Source organism: Oryctolagus cuniculus, chromosome 11 (genome assembly GCF_051225735.1).
Source record: "Oryctolagus cuniculus isolate XC-2025 breed Fujian yellow rabbit chromosome 11, ASM5122573v1, whole genome shotgun sequence".
Classification (NCBI taxonomy): domain Eukaryota; kingdom Metazoa; phylum Chordata; class Mammalia; order Lagomorpha; family Leporidae; genus Oryctolagus; species Oryctolagus cuniculus.
Window position 1 is genome coordinate 121,047,797 of NC_142877.1, and position 18,936 is coordinate 121,066,732.

The window sequence follows — 18,936 nt, forward strand, 5'->3', positions numbered from 1 at the left end:
CCCTACCCTGGAGGCTGTGGCTACTTACTCAGAATCAGAGCCTTCAGCCTGGGCGCTCCCCACGCACACGGTCATGGCCACCCCGTTGAGGTGCTCACGCCCCGGCTCCCTCCGCGGGGTCTTGATGGTGACGGCGCAGTCAGGGGCGCGGCTGCTGTCGGCAGAGCCCGGGGAGGACGTGCGTGAGGACTCGGGGCTCTGCTCGCAGTCGGCCAGCTTCTCCCGCAGCCGGCACTTGAGGGGCTGCTCGGGCAGTGGCGGGGGGTAGGTGACTTTGTTTTTCAAGATGCCTGAGAGGAGAGAGAGAGGCGCAGCAGTCTCAGCAGGGTGGCCCTCGCGCAGCTGAGCCAGCCGGGTCCCCCACAGGACCCATGCCCTGGGTCCCCAGGTACCTTTCCTCTGTTCTGGGGGCTGACTGCTAGGCAGGGAGGGCTTGGCTGGACCCCTGCTGTCCGGCTCCTCCTGGTGCAGCTCCACGCTGACCTTGGTCTCCACCCTCAGTGGGGGCTCATCGCGCAGCTCCTCACTGTCGCTCCCGGCCGGGCTGTCGTCAGGCCAGCCGGCTGGGATGTGGTTGGCCACAGCATCCGCTGGGACACAGAGCAACTCAACCAGCAGCCCTGCTGGCTGTGCTCAGAGCCAAGGCCCCCCAGCACTGCCCCTCCGGGAGGTCCGAGGGGCCCTGCGCAACCGCCCTTGGCAAGCCTGGAGTTTGCACCTAAAGGTGGCACACTCAGGCCCAGCGAGGGACGGTTCTGAGCAGGCTCGGCTGTGAGCCTCCCGCTGCACCCTGATGGCAGAAGCCATACCCTGCTGCTTCCTGTCTTGGCTCAGCAGGTGGTGTGGGGGCCTCCCTGGGCCAGGGCCCCCAAACGCCTACCTTTGGGGGTGCTGTGGACGGGGCCCCGGGCTGAATCCCACTTCCCCTCGGCCTCCACGCCCTCGTCCTCACTGTCCGACGAGCGTGAGGATGCGTAGGAGCTGCTGTGCTCGTCCAAGGACAGCTCGCTGTCAGAGTCCGAGTCAGGGCCTGCAGGGGCAGGGGCCATGGCTGCTCACCTGGGCCCCCGGCCGTGGGGCAGAGGGATGCACCAGGTGGCTCCGCCCTCCGGGGGAGGCCGTACCGTGGGGTTTCTTGGTGCTCCTGTGGATGAAGGGTGGGTCTGCCTCCCCGTGGCCGCCCCGGGCGGGCCTGGAAGACACACTGAGCTTCTGAACCGCTGTGTCTCTACAAAGGACAGAGGGCAGGTGCCGATGCCGCCACCATCCCTGAGCACCGTCCTGCATGAGCTGGGCCGGCCTGTGGGGCTCTGGAATTCCTGCGACCCCTTCCCCTGTGTCCTGATCAAGGGCGACCGCAGGCATGCATGGAGCCCGGGTACATCAGGCTGGGGCCCGGGGCTGACCTGACGGTGCTGTCCAGCGAGGCAGTGGACTCGCCCAGGGCCGTGCGGAGCATGTCGGGGCCCTCGCTGTACGTGTTGTTGCAGTTGAGGGAGCGCTAGGGGGAAAAGCAGGGCTGGTTAGTGCCGGCAGAAGCGGCCACATGAACCCTCCCAGGATGGCTGCCTCACACCAAGCCTGGGCCCTGCCCCTGCCCGGCACACACAGGAGCCTCCTGACAGCCCTGCGGTGGCTGGAGGTTTCTTTCTCGTGTAAGCTGGCCACAGCTTCTGGCTTGGGGGTCCTCGCCCGCCCTGGTCCCTGTCTTCCTAAACCTTGAGAAGTGGGCTGAGGTTAGGCTGAGACCCCATCCTGCCAGTGCTGCTCGCTCTCCCAGGGCCACAGTGGAAGACACGGAGCACAAGCAGTGTGGACAGCTGCAGCACCCTCGGGGGGGGGGGCACAAAGGCCATGGAACTGTGACCCCGGGTCCTCGTACTCCTACCGTCAGCAGGGTGGCCCTGGTGGTGGCCGAGTCGTCCAGGTGCAGCTTCTTCCCGGCAAGCACCGCCCGCAGGTGCTTGCGAACCTCCCTGTTGAACACGCAGTGGAACAGGAGGACAAAGAGGCCCTGGGGGGCAGGGCAGCGGTCAGCAGCAGACGTGGCCTGTGGGGTCCTGATGCTGCCCCACCAGGACCCATTTCACACCACCACGTGGGCTGCGTGGATGGAGCCAGCCCGGCCCATGTGGCCTGGGAGACAGGTGCCCCCTGGGGCCACACCAGGCCTCCCCAGGGCCTCTGCTTTCTTGGGCAGGACAGCCATTGTGCCTGGGGTCCCCGACCTGAGGCCACCGCCCCTTCCTGGGGACAGCCCCTGCCCTGCCCTCCTAAGGACCACCACGCAGGGGACTGGGGACCCCAGCCACTTTCCTGGGGTGGGCCTGGGAGCTGAAGCCGCCCCCCCACCCCGCCCCGCCCCGCCCCGTGGCCGAGCATACCTGCAGGCAGCTGAAACCAGCAAAGAGGTAGTGGAAGAGGAGCACGTCGCTGTTCACGGCCAGCAGCCCCAGCAGCCAGGTGGCGCTGACGAGCAGCAGCAGCAGGAAGGCGGTCCTCAGCAGGGCGCTGCGGGCACGGGGCTTGACTCCAGGGCCGCCCTCCCACACACAGCCCTCCCTCACCCCAAACCACGGTCTAAGCTCCTGCGTCAGTAGGGAAGTCAGCAGAGAACAAGTAAAAACAGGAGGCGTGATCGCCACGGGCCACTGCCCCCAGCACTTGGACAGGAGTGACGGCCACCACAAGCCCCTGCCCACAGGTCCTGCTGTGGTGCCTGGTGCACCAGGCCACACCAGCCCTGGGGACGCCAGAGGCAAGGCTGAGGCCTGTGCTGCCCCTGCTGTGTGATCTGGGAGGTGACTTCTGGGCTCTGCACAGGGAGTGACAAGGACCCCTCCTGGGGCTGGACAGGGTGGGGCGGCCACAAGACCTGCACCGCCCTGGCATCGACCCTTCCTCCGGGTTCCATCACCCGCCCGTTCCAGACTCTTCCTGCCTGCCTGGCCCTGTCTCTGCCGAAACACCTGACAGGCACCCCGTCCTCGTCTCCCGGCCCCCATTCTCTCCTTCCCCAGGGATCTCTTCCACTTGGAATACACATCTCACCCCCACTGGGTGTTTCCAGGCACCTCAGGGTTGGTTGAGGACCCTCCCCCATGCTGGGCCAGGGCCTGGGGCTGCCGGCCTCACTCACTCCACAGCTCATTCACCACCGGGTCCTGCAGGTTCCACACTGGCCCCTCCCCTGGGCCAGGCGTCCCTGGGGCTGAGCCGGCAATGGGCTGAACAGAACCCTACCTGGCATGCACACGGGATACTTGGGGGTCCCAGGGCCTGTTGACCGTGGCTGGACAAGGTCAGCTTAGCCTTAGGTGCACCCCCCTGGTTGAATTCATCCCCAACTTACACAACCCCTTTCCTTTCATAGTAATGGTGCTTTCTTTGGCAGGAAACCTTGGCAGACAGGACAAAAATGACTGTGTTGATCTGAGAACAAAAGGAAAGAGCGTTCTCGCGTGCTGGCAGGTGCTCTGAAGCCACCCTGCACCCTGGGAGCCAAGGCTGTCCCATGCCAGGCTGCAGCCACCCTCCCAGCCTACATGTGTGGGGACCTTCCTGGGGGATGGACACCCAGCAGTCTCCCAGTGGGCACAAAACATAACCTGGGATCCAGGGACCCAAGGACGAGGCCCCGGGGCAGCCCGGAGGCTTCAGCAACTGTTACCATGGGATGGGCTCTTCCCACCCTGCCCTGCCTGCTCAGGCACTGTGACCCCAGCCAGCCAGAATTCCTTGGGGGCACCCGGCACTCACAGCTATGACCATTCCGACGGGCCCAGCAAAGCTCCAGATCAGAGTGTCATGGAGGGACAGCCAGCAGAAGTCGGGGTTCCCATAGCCCTGGGGGTCCAGGCCCACTGCCAGTCCTGAGCACAGTGCAGGGCAGAGAGGAGTAAGGGCCAAATGCCTGCCAGTGTGTGGGTCACAGGACAGATGACCCCCTCCAAGGCCCACGGCCATGGACTGGGGACCTGGCGTCACTTTCCGAGGAGGGAAGTGCAAGGGGCTGAGAGCAGCATCCAGGACCCAGCAAAGACCCTGGGAGCCAAGTGCAGGGCCCTCCTGTGGGCCTGGGAGGCAGGAGCTCTGCGGGGACCTGCCCCACCCCTGCCAGCCGTGCTGAGGGAGGCAGAGCGAGGAACAGCGGGGTGGTGCTTGGGAAGGGCCTCGCCAGCTGGACCGGCCAGAGGCCAGGAGGCCGTGCCCCACCCAGGGTGCAAGGGAGGAAGCAGCGGCAGTGGGTGAGGGATGGCAGGCCCGGGGGCTGTGGGAGTGTGCCACTCATGTCCTGTGTGCGCACACACACAGCACCCAAGACCCTCCGGCGTGGCCCCGCTGTGCCACAGTGCTGTGAAGTGTTACTCAGCCTTCATTTCAATCCTGTCCCTGGCCAAGCTGGACCAGGACAGCCTGCCCTACAGCACCGCCCCAGGCCTTCAGGGGCCTCCTGCACTGGGGGTGACGGGCGTGGTCTCGCAGCTCCCAGCTGCAGCCCGCATTGTCCCGTGTCCCCCTGCATGCCCCTCAAGGGAAGTTACTTCCCCACTGTGGAAAACCTCTGGGACCTCCACTGCCCCCTGGTTGATAAGGCCTCACGTGGTGTGGTCCCAGCAGCCACACTCCCCACTGGGCTGTCCCCACGCGCTGGACCCCCGGCACACCTTGCTCTCCCAGCTTCCTCCAAGCAGCAGCCCCTCCCCCAGCCCTGCAGCCCCTTCAGGGCGGGGTCTCAGGACCGAGGCCTGGTCTCAAAGAGGCACTCGCTGGATAGCTCAGTGAAGGCCCCGCCTGAACTCATGGGGTCCCTGGGGCCAAGGAGACAGCACAGCAGAGGACCTCTGCGGGGCCTGGGAGCCGTCCTGGGATCGCTCGCAGTACACGCGTGTGTCACACACCTGTCTCGGATGCAAGCTGGCCAGGTGGAGGCCTGGATTTAGAGTCCAGACCCACAAGAGGCCGGGGTGCTTCAAGGGAGCAGCAGGCCGGAAGCCAAGAGGCCTGAGCGTTCTCTTAGAGTGAACACCCACGTCGGGCAGAGGCATCAGGACTGCTCTCACACGACCACCCCGACCCCTCCTTCCGCCCCTGTGGCCCACCTGGTCACTCACTCGTTCACCTGTGCAACCACCCATCCAGTGAGCAGAGACAGCTTCGGTGTAGGGGCTGCGCCCAGCTCCTGGGGGGCTCACCCTGCCAGGGAACACACCTCCTGGGGAGGCACTGGGCAGTGGCACGCGTACATGCAGACCAGTGCGAGGGTCAAAGCCTCAGCCACCAGGCAGTCCAGGCTCAGCGCTGGGCATGGGAGCGGTGGTGGGTGAGAGATGCGGATCTCCTGCTGGTCGCCTGGTGTGGTGCCACTGCCCTCACCTGTGATGATGGCCGGGACGCCCCAGCCAATGACGTAGTAGAACCTCATGGGCCCGGTGTCGATGTTTCGCAGCTCGGTCAGCATACGGTGGACGTGCAGGCTCTCGACCAGCGTCCAGGCGAAGGTGGTCATGCAGGTGTAGTGCAGGAGGATGGCGACCACCGTGCACAGGAACTGTGGGGGAGGGGAGAGGGCACTCAGCACCCCCACCCCCGTGCACGGGAACTGTGGGGGAGGGGAGAGGGCGCTCAGCACCCCCACCCCCGTGCACGGGAACTGTGGGGGAGGGGAGAGGGCACTCAGCACCCCCACCCCCGTGCACAGGAACTGTGGGGGAGGGGAGAGGGCACTCAGCACCCCCGTGCACGGGAACTGTGGGGGAGGGGAGAGGGCACTCAGCACCCCCATGCACGGGAACTGTGGGGGAGGGGAGAGGGCGCTCAGCACCCCCACCCCCGTGCACGGGAACTGTGGGGGAGGGGAGAGGGCGCTCAGCACCCCCACCCCCGTGCACGGGAACTGTGGGGGAGGGGAGAGGGCGCTCAGCACCCCCACCCCCGTGCACGGGAACTGTGGGGGAGGGGAGAGGACGCTCAGCACCCCCACCCCCGTGCACAGGAACTGTGGGGGAGGGGAGAGGGCGCTCAGCACCCCCACCCCCATGCACGGGAACTGTGGGGGAGGGGAGAGGGCGCTCAGCACCCCCACCCCCATGCACGGGAACTGTGGGGGAGGGGAGAGGGCGCTCAGCACCCCCACCCCCATGCACGAGAACTGTGAGGGAGGGGAGAGGGCGCTCAGCACCCCCACCCCCATGCACGGGAACTGTGGGGGAGGGGAGAGGGCGCTCAGCACCCCCACCCCCATGCACGGGAACTGTGAGGGGAGGGGAGAGGGTGCTCAGCACCCCCACCCCCATGCACGGGAACTGTGGGGGAGGGGAGAGGGCGCTCAGCACCCCCACCCCCATGCACGGGAACTGTGGGGGAGGGGAGAGGGCGCTCAGCACCCCCGTGCACGGGAACTGTGAGGGGAGGGGGCTGCCACATCACAGTGCTCTGCAGACGGACAGGCAGAGTGGGGTGTGTGTGTATGTGTGTGTATGCAGACCTGAGGGTGTGTGTGGAGGTGTATGTATATGTGTGTGCGCCGGTGAGGGTGAGGGTGAGGGTGTGTGTTTGCTCGGCTATGAGGCAGGGTCTGTCTGTCTGCAGAGGGAATCCAGCTCCTTGTTTTCCCCCTGGCCTCGCCAGTCACGCAGCTCGGCCCCTCTCCGCAGTCGCCGCCACATGTGAGCACAGCTCACGGACCAGGGCAGGTTGAGCGTGTTTTTTAAGAGCAGCTGAAGTCTGTTTGTATGTGATGGCTCCTGGTCTGGAAAACACCGTGGAGGTGGGGGCTGCTCGGGCTGAGGGGGCCTGGCCTGTGTCCCCCACTGCGGACCCTGCAGGGCGGAAGGAGCTTTAGGGATGAGAACATGTCCCTTGTCTCCTGCAGAGCTCAGAGCAGGCGTGAGGGCACGCGTCCCAGGGGTCTGCCCTGTACTAGGCGGGGCTGTGTCTGGCCAACGCCCACAGGGCAGCTGTGGGACAGCACAGGGCCCCAGGCAGTTGGGGGGGGGCGCCCTGGCTGCCTGGACCCAGCAGGTGGTATGAGCGGGGGGGGGGGGGGGGATCCAGCTGCAGGGAGGGGCTCAGGCCCCTGCTTCCAGCTCACACTGGAGGGGGCTCTGCCACGAGTCACACGGCCGCCCAGCGCCTCCAGCCGCAATGGCAGAGCCGTGCCTGGGCCCGAGAGACCCCGGCTCATTGGACAGACGCTCAGACTTGCCTGTGAGCCAGGCTGCTGTTCCACCAGGTGTCGTGGCTGAGAAGCCACGGAGTGCGTGCAGGGGACCCACGTGGCCCACTGCTGCTAGGTCTGCCCGTGGCCCTGACCGGCTGGCAGCAGAATGCCAGCCTGGCCTCGGCTCCTTTCTCCGGGGCCACATCCAGGCCCAGCCATGTGTCCACCCCCACGAGGCTCAAACTCTGGGCTCCACCCAGCTGGCGGCCGAACCCTTGCCCCCCTCAGTAGCACCCTGGTCTGCCCATCCCCCCCAGAGACGTTAAAGCTGCCCCCAGCTGCTTCCTCCAAGCCTCACCAGTCCTGACTCCTGCCCTGCCCCCACTCACCTACCAGACCTGTGAGCTCACCTTCCTGGCAGCTTCCCCACCCTTCCGCCCATCATCCGCCTGTCCACAGGCTCCCCACAGCGCCACCTGCCTGTGAGAGGAAGCTGGTGCACCTCAGCGAGGCCCCCAGGCTCAGGGGCCCCTCCCGTGGTCCCCACCCATCACACACACTGGGTGATGCCACCGGCCCTTACCTGGTCAGGCATGGCTCCCACCTGCCAGGGGGACTATAGCTCAGTGACGATCACGCAGCGCCCCCGCGCGAGGAATGAAATGACAGTGCCCCATGCAAGACGTTCTCGGACAGTGATGGGGTCAGCGCACACGCATGTGTGGCAGTCAGCTGGCCTCACATCTGCCTGGGGCCATCAGGGTCGCGAGGGCTGGGCAGGTGAGCACACAGAGGACCAGCCAGTCGCTCTGGAGCTGGCTCGGACCATGGGGCGGGGTTACCGCCTGCACGGCGCAGCTCCTCGGGGCTCGCGTCCCAGCTCAGCCACCTCCCTCCCACCTGGCCATGACAAAGTCCACGAGAAGCCAGGAGCCCAGCGCCCCACGGTAGTCGATTCCGAAGCCTGGCTGCCCCTCAAAGTCACCCGTGTACAAGTGGCGGCTGCTCCATCCCCCATCCAGGCCTGGGAGGTGCAAGCCTGCACCCAACAGCACACGCGGGCGCTCTGACTACGGCCTGCAGCCCGCGGCGTCTGCCTTGCGAGACTGAGGGCGTAAGGGGAGGCCCCGGCCCTTCGCGTGTGGCTCCCACAGGGCTGTGCGGGACGCCCTGCTGCATCCACCAAGCTGAAAGGCAGGGCAGCCCCTTCCCTAGCCCCCGCAGGAGGTGAGCGAGGACCGGGGGCGGGGCCTTACCGGGTTCCCTGTCTGGTTGATGCCAGCCACGAAGACCAGCTGCGAGAGGAACAGTGCCGTGATGAGGTTCCTGTGGATGCTGTGCAGGTTGGAGCGCAGCGCGCGGGCCAGGGCCAGGAGGACGAAGGCCACCAGCAGCACGGTCAGCGACAGAGCCACAGCAGCATAGGTCATGATCTTCAGGGGCAGGACCTCCCCGTGCTGCGGTGAGGCAGGGGGCGGAGAGGGTAAGGCCACGGCCCTGCCCGCAGGCACTGCCGAGAACAATGTGAGGAGGTCTCCCAAGACCGGCAGGCGCCCACGTGCCAACGCCATGCGCTCAGGCAGCAAAGAAGCAAGGCGGTGGCTTCAGGTCTGGAGGTGGACGGCAGTGCCGGCGGCACGGCCTATGCCCCTCAACGGCTCTTCTCGTGGGACACGTATTCCGCAAGTTAAAATAAAAAATAAGGAGCCAGCGCTATGACACTGCGGGTTAAAGCCCCAGCCTGCAGTGCCAGCATCACACATGGGTGCCAGTTCTAGCCCTGGCTGTTCCACTTCCGATCCAGCTCCCTGCTAATGGCCTGGGAAAGCAGTGGAAGACAGCCCAAGTGTTTGGGCACCTGTACCCACATGGGAGACCTGGAAGAAGCTCCCGGTTTCGGGGCAGCTCCTGGCTTTGGAAAGGCACAGCTCTGGCTGTTGCAGCCATTTAGGGAGTGGCGCTATCTGTTGCTCTTTCAAATAAAACTTAAAAAAAAAAAAAAAAAACACACACCTGAGTTGGGAGAGACTCCTGAACAGACACTCCTGGCTCAGGCAGAAGGCACGCATGCCCCCGGCCTGGTTACTGCCTGGCTAGTGCCTCACTCCTTACAAAGGGGCCAGGGGACCTGTGGGAGCAGCCCACGTGTGGCAGGGAGCCTGCTGAGGGTGCTACGTGCGGGGCTGCAAGCTTTCCTCTGCTCAGTCAGCAGGAGGCCGCTGAGATGCCCCTCCACTCCCGCTGAGGTGAAACCACCGTGCCAGCGCCTCAGGGCGTGGGCCAGTCTGCCCTGCCAGTGCCACATGCCCCCGGCTGCCGTCCACCCTGCCATACAGTGCCTCCTGGGATTGCCAGAGCCGCTCGGTCTCTACGGCAGTGCGTGGTCATTGGTTCCTCTTCATTTTTAAATGTCCCAGTCCCTCACACGCTTCTTTGGGCCACTGAACGTGGCTTTCGCTGTGACCGCCTTGGCCGTCTCCACACATACGTGCAGCGGCAATGGGGGCGCTGGCGTGTGCTTCCTGCACTGCAGGCAGACACATGCCTGCCCGGGAGTGCAGCCCGGAGTCCTGGCATTCTGGGAACAACCAGCTCTGGCTCTCCAGCGACCATGGAAGGAGCTGCTCGTGGCACAGAGTCGTGCACGGTGAGGATGCAGTCGGGGCAGCGTGGCTGGGTGCTCGTGGCTCTGTGGCTGCCCCAAGCACCCCTGGAGGCCCCGTCCTCCTGGGAGACGCCAGAGCCCGCAGCAGCCCAGACTCCCCCATGGGCGCGGGGATCCCACTGCACTCCCCGGCTGCATGCTCACCCCTTCTGCCTCAGAAGCCCCAGCTCTCTGGTGACCGGATCACCCCAGCTCCCGCCTCCCCGTGAACAAAGGCTGGGCCCCAGACTAGCCGCTTGAATGTGCCACGTGCCGAGGGAGCGGGGTGGGCAGGTGGCAGCCTCACCCGTGCCACAGACCCAGGCCGACACGGGCTCCCCAACATCCTGAGCACCACAAAGTCCCCGGGAGGAGCCGTGGGCTGGGCTCCTGGGCCACACAGAGCCCGGCGCAGAGGCCGCAACGAGGCCTGCCCAGGCCAGCAGCTCTGGCTCCCGGGCCCAGCACCCCTGAAGCGCCACGCAGTCTTCCTGCCTCGGTCATGGGAGGCCGGGCAGGGTCTCCCAGCGTGCTCAGTCCCCTCTGCCCCACCTCTCGGCAGCTCATGGCAGCTGACTCTCCTCCTGGCTGCTGAGGATGCTGGAGGCCCCGGGTGCTGACCCAGCCTCGCTGCCCCCGGGGCACAGAGGGGCCACGCCCACTGCACCTGCAGCACCTTCCTCCTCTCAACCCAAGGTGGGCGTGGGAACAGCGGTGGGACTGTGCCGGGGACAGGCTCTCCTTCCGGAGCTTCTGAGTGTGAGCCTGGGCCCTCCGAAACCCTTTAAGGGGTTTGGGCGTGGAAGTCCCCACATGTTCCCGGGATGAGGTGTGAATCATTCGATTAAACGTTGTTCAGAGGGGCCGGTGCTGTGCATGCCGGGTTAACCTGCAGCGCCGGCATCTCTTAGGGGCGCCGGTTCCAGTCCCGGCTGCTCCACTTCCAACCCAGCTCCCTGCTAACGCAGCTGGAAAGGCAATGGAAGATGGCACAGTGCTTAGTTAGGCCCCTGCACCCACATGGGAGACCAGAAGACGCTCCTGACCTGGCTTCAGCCTGGCTCAGCCCCGGTCATTGCGGCCATCTGGGGAGCAGACCAGCAGATGGAAGACCTCTCACTGGAACTTTGACTTTCAAATAAATAAATAAATATATCTTTTTTAAAACGGCTCAGAGTGCTTAGAGGGAAAGAGAGTTTGTGGAGGAGGTGGGGTTGGGAGCGAGGCTGAGTTTCCTGCGGAATCAGGCTCAGAGGGTGGGGGCAGCGTGGGCAGCGCCTACCTCGCGCCTGGAGACGTCCATGAGCACCGCGAAGCTGGCCATGTGGCTGCACTGGCACACGACGTGGCTCCGGTTCCTGGACAGCAGCTCACAGCCCTTGGCCGACCACCCTCCGGTCCCCCCGATGCTGCCGGGCAAAGGGAGAAGGGGTGGGTGACGCGTCCTCCACTGTGAGGCCCCCCGGGCAGCCTGGCTCACCTTCTAGACTGACGCCCCTGGACCCCATCAGCAGGATGAGCGAATGGAGACAGCGGGGGCAGGCGTGTGGTGCGGGGTTAAGACGCTGCCTGGGACGCCACATCGCACAACTGACAGCTGGGTTCGAGCCCCGGCTCCCCGCTCTGTTCCAGCTCCTCACTAATGCCCTGGGAAGGCAGCCGGTGGTGGCTCAAGAACCTGGGTCCCTGCCACCCACGTGGGAGACCTCAATGGAGTTCCCGGCTCCTGCTCCGGCCTGGCCGAGCCCTGACCCTCGGAGGCATCTGGGCAGCGAACCAGTGGATGGGCGCCGTCTCTACCTTTCCAGTAAAACCGGGAACACGCTGACAGAGGTCACCCCACTCGCTGCACGGAGGGCAACAGCCAGCTCAGCCGCACGGCTCCACCCCGGCGACACCCTGCCTTCCCGTGGCTGGGCAGGGCCTTTGACGACACTGCCCGAAGGCCCCGTTCTCCCGCACCCAGCAGCGAACACAAAGGGAGCACCTCAGACACAAAGGGGAGCACTTCGCCCTTGCCCCGCCGCACCTGCTGCCCGAGAGCCCTGCGGCGCGGCGGCCACGCCCTGCTTTGTGCAGAACTCATCTCTGTTCACCTGAGGCTTTCATCTCCCGATTGCACAACCTTTTATGGGAACTTCCTGGGCGCCGGAGCCCTGTCATTAAGCCGGGGAGCCCCAAATAACAAGGTGTCAGGAGCAGCCTGCCCTCCCCTGCGCTGGGAAAATCTCACCGCCTTTGAGAGCCTCAGTTTACTCTTCTGTAAAATGGGATGTGAAGGCTAACACGCTGACCAAGACCTTTCAGATCTGGGAGCACGAGGAGCCACACAAGGCGCGGGCCGGGTCACTGCCGCGAGAGCTAACTGAGGTTCCAACCCGGGAGCCGGCACTGCCGGGCACGCCGACGCCAGGGGGCTCCCTGCGGGGTGGAAGGGCTCCTCCAGCCGGCGCCACCGGCTTGAGCTGAGAGCGCCGCGCCCGCGGCCCCGCCCCGCGCAGTGGCTGCCCGCTGAACGCCAGGCTCAGCATCTGGGGCCGCTCCCGGCTGCACCGCACTCAGTCCTGGCTGCTCGTGGGGGCTGCGGGCCGCGGGGGGAGGGCGCCCCCACCCCTGGGCACCACGCTGGCGTCTCAGATTCCTGTCTGTGCGCCAGGCCTGCTGACCGGGAAGTGTCCACACCCCAGCTCCCCTCAGGTTTCTTCTGAACACAGACAGCAAGGTGGACACAAATCAGGAGAGGGGGCAGCGACAGGCGACGCCGACAGGCCTGGGCCTCCCTCTCCCCGCAGACCAGAGCACAGCTGGGTCCACAGGCTCACGCGTGCACGTGACACTGGGCCCCAGGGCCTGCAGGCTCACGTGTGCACACGGCACCAGGTCCGCAGTCTGCAGGCTCACGTGTGCATGGCTGAAAATCACATTTCCAAACTACACACACTTCTCACTTCAGGCTGATGCCCCAAAAACCACTGCCGGGGAACTCCTGGCCCGGCTTCGAAACAGCCCCATGGACCCTGCTGGGCGGGGCACCCTCGAGGGGAGCCAGCCCCCACTGGTTTATGGTGAGTCTCAGGGTCAAGGCTGGGGTCAGGGACCCCTCCACACCCATCTGGGTGCCCCACCACCGGTGGCGAGGCTCTCAGCTGTCCAAGTCCCACCTGCCCTGTCCGTCTAGAATGAGATCCACGTGGCGCCACCACATCATGGGAGCTGGACTTCCTGCGGGACCTCTGGGTGTGTGCGGGCACGCATGTGCACATCTGTGTACATGTGTGCGAGGGCGGGGGCTCCACCAGCCCAGCAGCACAGCAGAAGGACAGGCCTCCTGGGCCACAAGACTGAGCCCGACGGTCCCCGGGCGCCCTGAGGCTGAGCTACAGGCACAGGGGCGTCCGCTGGCCCAGCGAGGCCGCGGCTGGAAGTGCCGGGCTCTCTGGCAGGGCGCTGCACTTACGCGAGGGAGTGGTTCCAGAACACGCACACGGGCTTGGTGCGCTCCTCCGTCTCCAGCAGTGGGAAGTCCAGCCGGATGGGCCTCTCCAGCAGGCTGGGCAGTGGGGGGCCCTCGCTGTACACCACGGCGCTCACCACAGGGGTGTTGATGACCGGCCGGTTGGGCAGCCTGTGCCGGGGAAGCCAGGTGCGGTCAGGACATGGACTGGCGACATAGGACAGGCGTGTGGCCCAGTGCGGTTGAGGAATGCCCAGGAGCATAGAGCTGTGGCCCTGTGCTCAGGGAGGCGATGGCACAGCCAGGGGCGGGCCAAGCCGGGGTCCCAGCAAGGCCTTGGGTCAGGGCTTCGCCACACCCGTCTCAGGGCCCCGGCACTCGGCCTTACCGGAGGCTGCGGCGGTCAGGGTCGTAGTGGTCGGGCAGCAGCTGGCCCAGAGTCCGGTAGATGACCACCAGGGTGACGGCGGTCCGGCGGGGGTCATCGGGGTGCCTCCTCTGCCTGCTCAGAGAGGCTCCGTTCTCAGCCCCGGGCCCCGGGCGTGCCGTCTGTGGGGTGGCCCTGCGGCTGGCCGGTCCCCCCCCAGCGCCTTCTGTAAGGTGAGCACAGAGCCTGAGGCCACAAGGCCAGGTTGGGGCAGGGGACGGGGCAGGGGATGGGGTAGGGGTACCCGGGCGCCCGCCAGGGGGCGCTCGCCTCCAGCGAGTTCTCCTCAGGGAGGCAGCAGAGCGCTTCCCCCAGCACCTGACACAGCAGCCGTACAAGGCAACCTCTCCACTCTGGGTCAGGTACCCAAAGGACTGCGAGGGTGCCGGTGACCCGTGCCCCTGCACCCACTAACCACGGCGCTTCAGCAGGTGCACGGGCACAAACGCATGCCACATAGAGCTGAGGGGGGCTGGGACTCAGGGCCGTCCAGAAAGCCATACGCAGGTGCCCAGGGAGACGGCCTTGGTGGGGCACCACGGGCAGACCAGGCCCCTGCCTGATGGACAGTGCCGTTGGGTCAGGGGCACGAGCGCAACAGAGTCATCGAGGCAGAGCCCTCTGCTAGTAGACACCAAGGAACACACACCCCACACGCATGCATCACATGCTTACATACATGTACTCCACACACACATCACACACGAATCACACACACATACTCCATACACATGTCACACACAATCACACATATACATATACACCCATCACACATGAATCACACACATCACACATACACACATATCACACGTGAATCAAACATACATATCACATACACATATCACATGAATCACATATACGCATACTCTACACACATCACACACATCATACATGAATCACACACATTACTCCACACACACACCACACACATATACACACATCACACAAGAATCATACACATCACACATGGACCACACATCACACATACATATCCACATATCATACGTGTATCACACATTAATCACAATCACACACACATACACATCACATGCATCACATACACACATACTCCACACATCACACACATCACACATGAATCACACACATTACTCCAAACACCACACACATATACATACATCACAAATGAATCATGCACATCACATACATACCCACACATCACACATGTATCACACACGAATCATACATATACACATCACATATATCACATGAATCATACACACATACTCTACACACATATACATACATCACACATATATACACACATCACAATGCATCACATAATACATATACACACCACACACATCACACATCACACATACACACATCACACATACACGCATCACACATACACATCATACATGAATCACACACATCACATACCTATATACACGCATATACCCACACACAGACATCCACACTACCCACGAATCACACCCACACGCATACACAACCCATACCACACTCACGCACACCCCGCCCCCCACAAGCACTGGCGAGGACAGCTGTGAGGAAGCCGCCACACAACAGTGGGGAGAAGGCGGGGTTTGGGAGCTGGCTCAGGACCACGCCCGCCCTACGTCCGGGACCCTCGCACACGTTTCCCGTGAGAAGCCGGGGGTGACGCTCACGGACCAACACCACCCAGCTGAAATCGCCCGTGAGTCCCTGGGACTCAAGAATGCTCGGGGCTGTGCGAGCTGCAAAAACCCTGAATTCAAAGCAGCGGACTGAGGCGCGGGACTCCTGGCGCAGGACCAGGGCTGCGCACACGGCATCAGCTCCCCTGCGGAGCAGCCTACACGGGACATGTCTAGGAGCTCATGGGAAACACAGTCCACAGAAACCACACACAAGGGGCCAGAGCCGTGGCTGAGCAGGCAAAGCTGCAGCCTGAGATCCCGGCATCCCATCCAGGCACCGGTTCGAGTCCCGGCTGCTCCACTCCCCATCCAGCTCCCTGCCGACGGCCTGGGAAGCAGCAGAAGACGGCCCCAGTGCTCGGGCCCCTGCACCCTCAGAGGAAGCTCCTGGCTCCAGCCTGGCCAGCCCTGGACGCTGCCGCCATCTGGGGAGTGCACCAGCGGATGGAAGATCTCTAACTCTTTCAAATAAACACGCAATAAATTAACTAATTATTTTATCTTTAAAAAAGTGTTTTGAACCAAAATACATCTATCTTTTAACCCCACTCTCCCACAAACTTTCAGAAGTACCCTTGCACACGAGTGGCTTCTCACGTGGGTCAGGTGACAGGCTCACAGGGGGTTTCAAGCTCTCATCACATGACATGTCACGTGATGTCACGGCATCATGACACGTCTCATCACGACACGGCACATTACATCACATCACAGCACGTCACGGTTTGTCTGTCACATCTCCTAACAGGTCATGTCACAACATGACATCTCACGGCATGGCATGCAAGGTGTGGTATGTCTCGTCACAATACGTCCGTCACGTCACACCACAACACGAACCACCTTGCCAGAGGCCGCCCTTCACTGCCAATCAGGCCCGACAGAGCGGCCGCCCGGGAGCAGCGGCGCTGGGGAAGAGGCCAGCGAACGCCCCGTGCTCGCCCTGACCGCCTCCCCCCACCACGCGGGGGTCCCGGCAGCTTTACCTGTGTGCTCAGGGGGGCTGAAGAAGTCGGCGGGGAAGGACACCGAGGAGTCCAGCTCCCAGGGGAGCTCCTCGCGGTCGTCCCCGCACCGCGGCACCCTGGCGCCCGTGAAGTTGAACTTGTCGAAGACGTCCACTGCAAGAACTGGGAGGGCCCGATGGTCACACGCCCCGCCCTCGCTGTGCCAGGTCGGCTGCCGCCTTCCCCAGGCCCCCTGCGGAGGTGCAGGCGCGCCCCCTGCCCATCCCCCCCGCCCCAGATCGCCTGCCCTGGGTCTCTGAGGGACTGGGGGCGGGGTCGCTGTCAAGTGATGTGTCACGCCCTGCCGTGCACCCAGCTGGGCTGGGAGGCTCGCTATGGTGGTGACTGTGACAGTGACGACACTTAGAACCTGCAGCCTGAAGCAGGACCCCTGAGACTGGTCACGCGGGGTCACGCGGGGTCACGGGGGCTCGTTGCTGTGTGGGAGGCTCTCGGACATATCAGTGGGCACCAACCACCACGTATGGGGGACCCCAATGACAGAGCTGCATGACACCCCATTTGCTGCAGGGGGCTGCCCCGTCACCCCGCATGCATCACTCTCCCGTAGGACACAGGTGCCCTCAATCTCCCGCAGGAGCCAGTGCTGGGCAGCTGGGTGGAATCGGGGGGGGGGGGTGAGGGCCCCGCCCCAACTCTGCACCAGGTGACTCTGCAGGGACCACGTGGGGCTGCTCCCTGGGAGGAACCACCCCCAGGGTTGCGGAACGCCGCCCCCCCCCCCCAGCATGTGACGCCCAACCCCAGGGCCAGCTCCCCTGGGCCTGAGGGAACCTGACTTACTGACCCCTGCCCCAGGGCAGCACGGCCTGGTGCTCGGGGCGATTTAGAAGGAGAGGCACTGGCCTGTGGGGTGCCCAGCTGTGCCTGCCCCCGTCAGGGTCTCACGCCTGCAGGGGTGGCAGGCTGCCGGGCCCACCGAGCGGCAGTGGCCCCCGGCCCTGGCCTCGCCTGTGCCAGGAGTGGCGTCTCCCTGCACGTCCGCCCAGAGGCCCAGCAACATTTCCCCCATTCCCCAGACCAGGACGCAGAGGCCAGCGAGCAGCCCCGCCCCGCCCCCATGCTTACTCATGTTGGCGGTGACCAGCACGAAGGGCCTCAGGTAGGTCCTGCGCACGTTCTGGGCCACGGTGCTGAAGTAGGCCTCGAAGCGCTGCAGCAGCTGCGCCACGCTGCCTTCGCCACGCTGGATCTGCTCCCACGCGGGCCTGGTGGCCGGCGCCAGTAGGGCGCTGCCCGTCCGCACCACATCCTGGCAGACAGACGCACGGGGCTCAGCCCGCAGCCCACGGGGGCGGGAGGAGGGCGTGGGGGACAGACGCACGGGGCTCAGCCCTCAGCCCACAGGGGTGGCAGGAGGGTGTGGGGGACAGACGCACAGGGCTCAGCCCGCAGCCCACGGGGGCGGGAGGAGGGCGTGGGGGACAGACCACATGCACGGGGCTCAGCCCGCAGCCCACGGGGGCGGGAGGAGGGCGTGGGGGACAGACCACACGTGTGGGGCTCAGCCCGCAGCCCACGGGGGCAGCAGGAGGGTGTGGGGGACAGACACACGGGGCTCAGCCTGCAGCCCACGGGGGTGGCAGGAGGGCGTGGGGGACAGACCACAGGCATGGGGCTCAGCCTGCAGCCCACGGGGGCGGGAGGAGGGCGTGGGGGATGCCACCCTGCAGGCGGGGATGCGGCCGTGAGTGCGCCTCCCTGGGGTTCCACTGTGCGCACCCTGGACACCGAGGGGTGCAGAAACAGGGACCCCTGGTCACACCAGGAAAACCAGGTGCCAGAGTGGCCACACCCTCAGCAGGGCAGGGGCCGCAGTGAGGCCGGTGTGGGGAGCACCCCACCCCACACCTCTGGGGGCTGAGAGAGCAGGTGTGCGTGGAGGGCGGTGAGGGGCAGGGCCTGGGGGCCACAACCCCAGACGGAAACCAAGAAGAGGACTCCAGCGGCCCAAACCCTCAGACCAGGATGCCAACCGGTGTGAGAGGACGGCGCCCAGCAGGCGGTCCCCAGGGCGCCTGCGTGGAGGAGGAAGAGGAGGAGGTGGGCGAGCTCATGACGCCCCAAGGGCGGTTTACAAACAGAGCGAGGGGCTTCTCCCCCGTCCAGGGCACAACACAACCCAGGCAGGTCCCTGCCTCAGCTGCCGGGGCAGACCCCTGCCCTCCGGGTCAGAGCGCAGCCGGGCGCAGCCCGAGGGCTCCACCGCCGCCCAGAGGCCGTGCGGCGCGTCCCTCTGCCGAGTGCGGCCGACTCTCGGAGCGAGGTCCCCCGCCGTCCCCTCCTGGGCCCCACCTCGTGGAAGTCGGCGTCGCGCGTGGCCGCCAGGTCGAAGCCGCGCTGCCGGCTCTCGTGCTGCAGGACACGGGCCAGCAGCTGGGAGGCCGTGCGCACGTCGCTGCCGAAGAGCAGGCCGGGCGGCCGCGTGGCGTTCCGCAGCGCCTTGGCCAGCCGCAGGCAGCGCTCGCCGTCCAGCCGCGTCTCGTTGCGCCGCAGCTTCTCGTTCTGGGGGGGAGGCAGGGGCAGCGTGGGCAGGCCCGTCAGGAAGGGAGGAGACAGC

At 65.2% G+C, this 18,936-nt stretch overlaps 1 protein-coding gene across 4 annotated transcripts in view; it reads right to left on the reverse strand.

The window, feature by feature from the left end:
* The window catches only part of CELSR1 (cadherin EGF LAG seven-pass G-type receptor 1), a 116,983-nt gene that overhangs the window by 1,948 nt on the left and 96,099 nt on the right, over positions 1 to 18,936 (reverse strand). For 3 of the 4 annotated variants that reach the window (XM_051828133.3, XM_051828136.3, XM_051828135.3), the window contains exons 18-34: positions 18,672 to 18,881; positions 17,445 to 17,628; positions 16,335 to 16,478; positions 13,649 to 13,853; positions 13,264 to 13,431; positions 11,089 to 11,215; positions 8,419 to 8,619; positions 5,377 to 5,551; positions 3,760 to 3,872; positions 3,353 to 3,432; positions 2,385 to 2,511; positions 1,889 to 2,014; positions 1,407 to 1,501; positions 1,125 to 1,228; positions 881 to 1,030; positions 393 to 590; positions 29 to 290 (exon numbers count right to left, since the gene is read on the reverse strand). In XM_051828133.3, coding sequence (XP_051684093.3) covers positions 29 to 290; positions 393 to 590; positions 881 to 1,030; positions 1,125 to 1,228; positions 1,407 to 1,501; positions 1,889 to 2,014; positions 2,385 to 2,511; positions 3,353 to 3,432; positions 3,760 to 3,872; positions 5,377 to 5,551; positions 8,419 to 8,619; positions 11,089 to 11,215; positions 13,264 to 13,431; positions 13,649 to 13,853; positions 16,335 to 16,478; positions 17,445 to 17,628; positions 18,672 to 18,881 — 2,669 coding nt within the window. The remainder of the gene's footprint in view (positions 1 to 28; positions 291 to 392; positions 591 to 880; positions 1,031 to 1,124; positions 1,229 to 1,406; positions 1,502 to 1,888; positions 2,015 to 2,384; positions 2,512 to 3,352; positions 3,433 to 3,759; positions 3,873 to 5,376; positions 5,552 to 8,418; positions 8,620 to 11,088; positions 11,216 to 13,263; positions 13,432 to 13,648; positions 13,854 to 16,334; positions 16,479 to 17,444; positions 17,629 to 18,671; positions 18,882 to 18,936) is intronic. The other variant, XM_089307771.1, reaches the window with a different exon arrangement.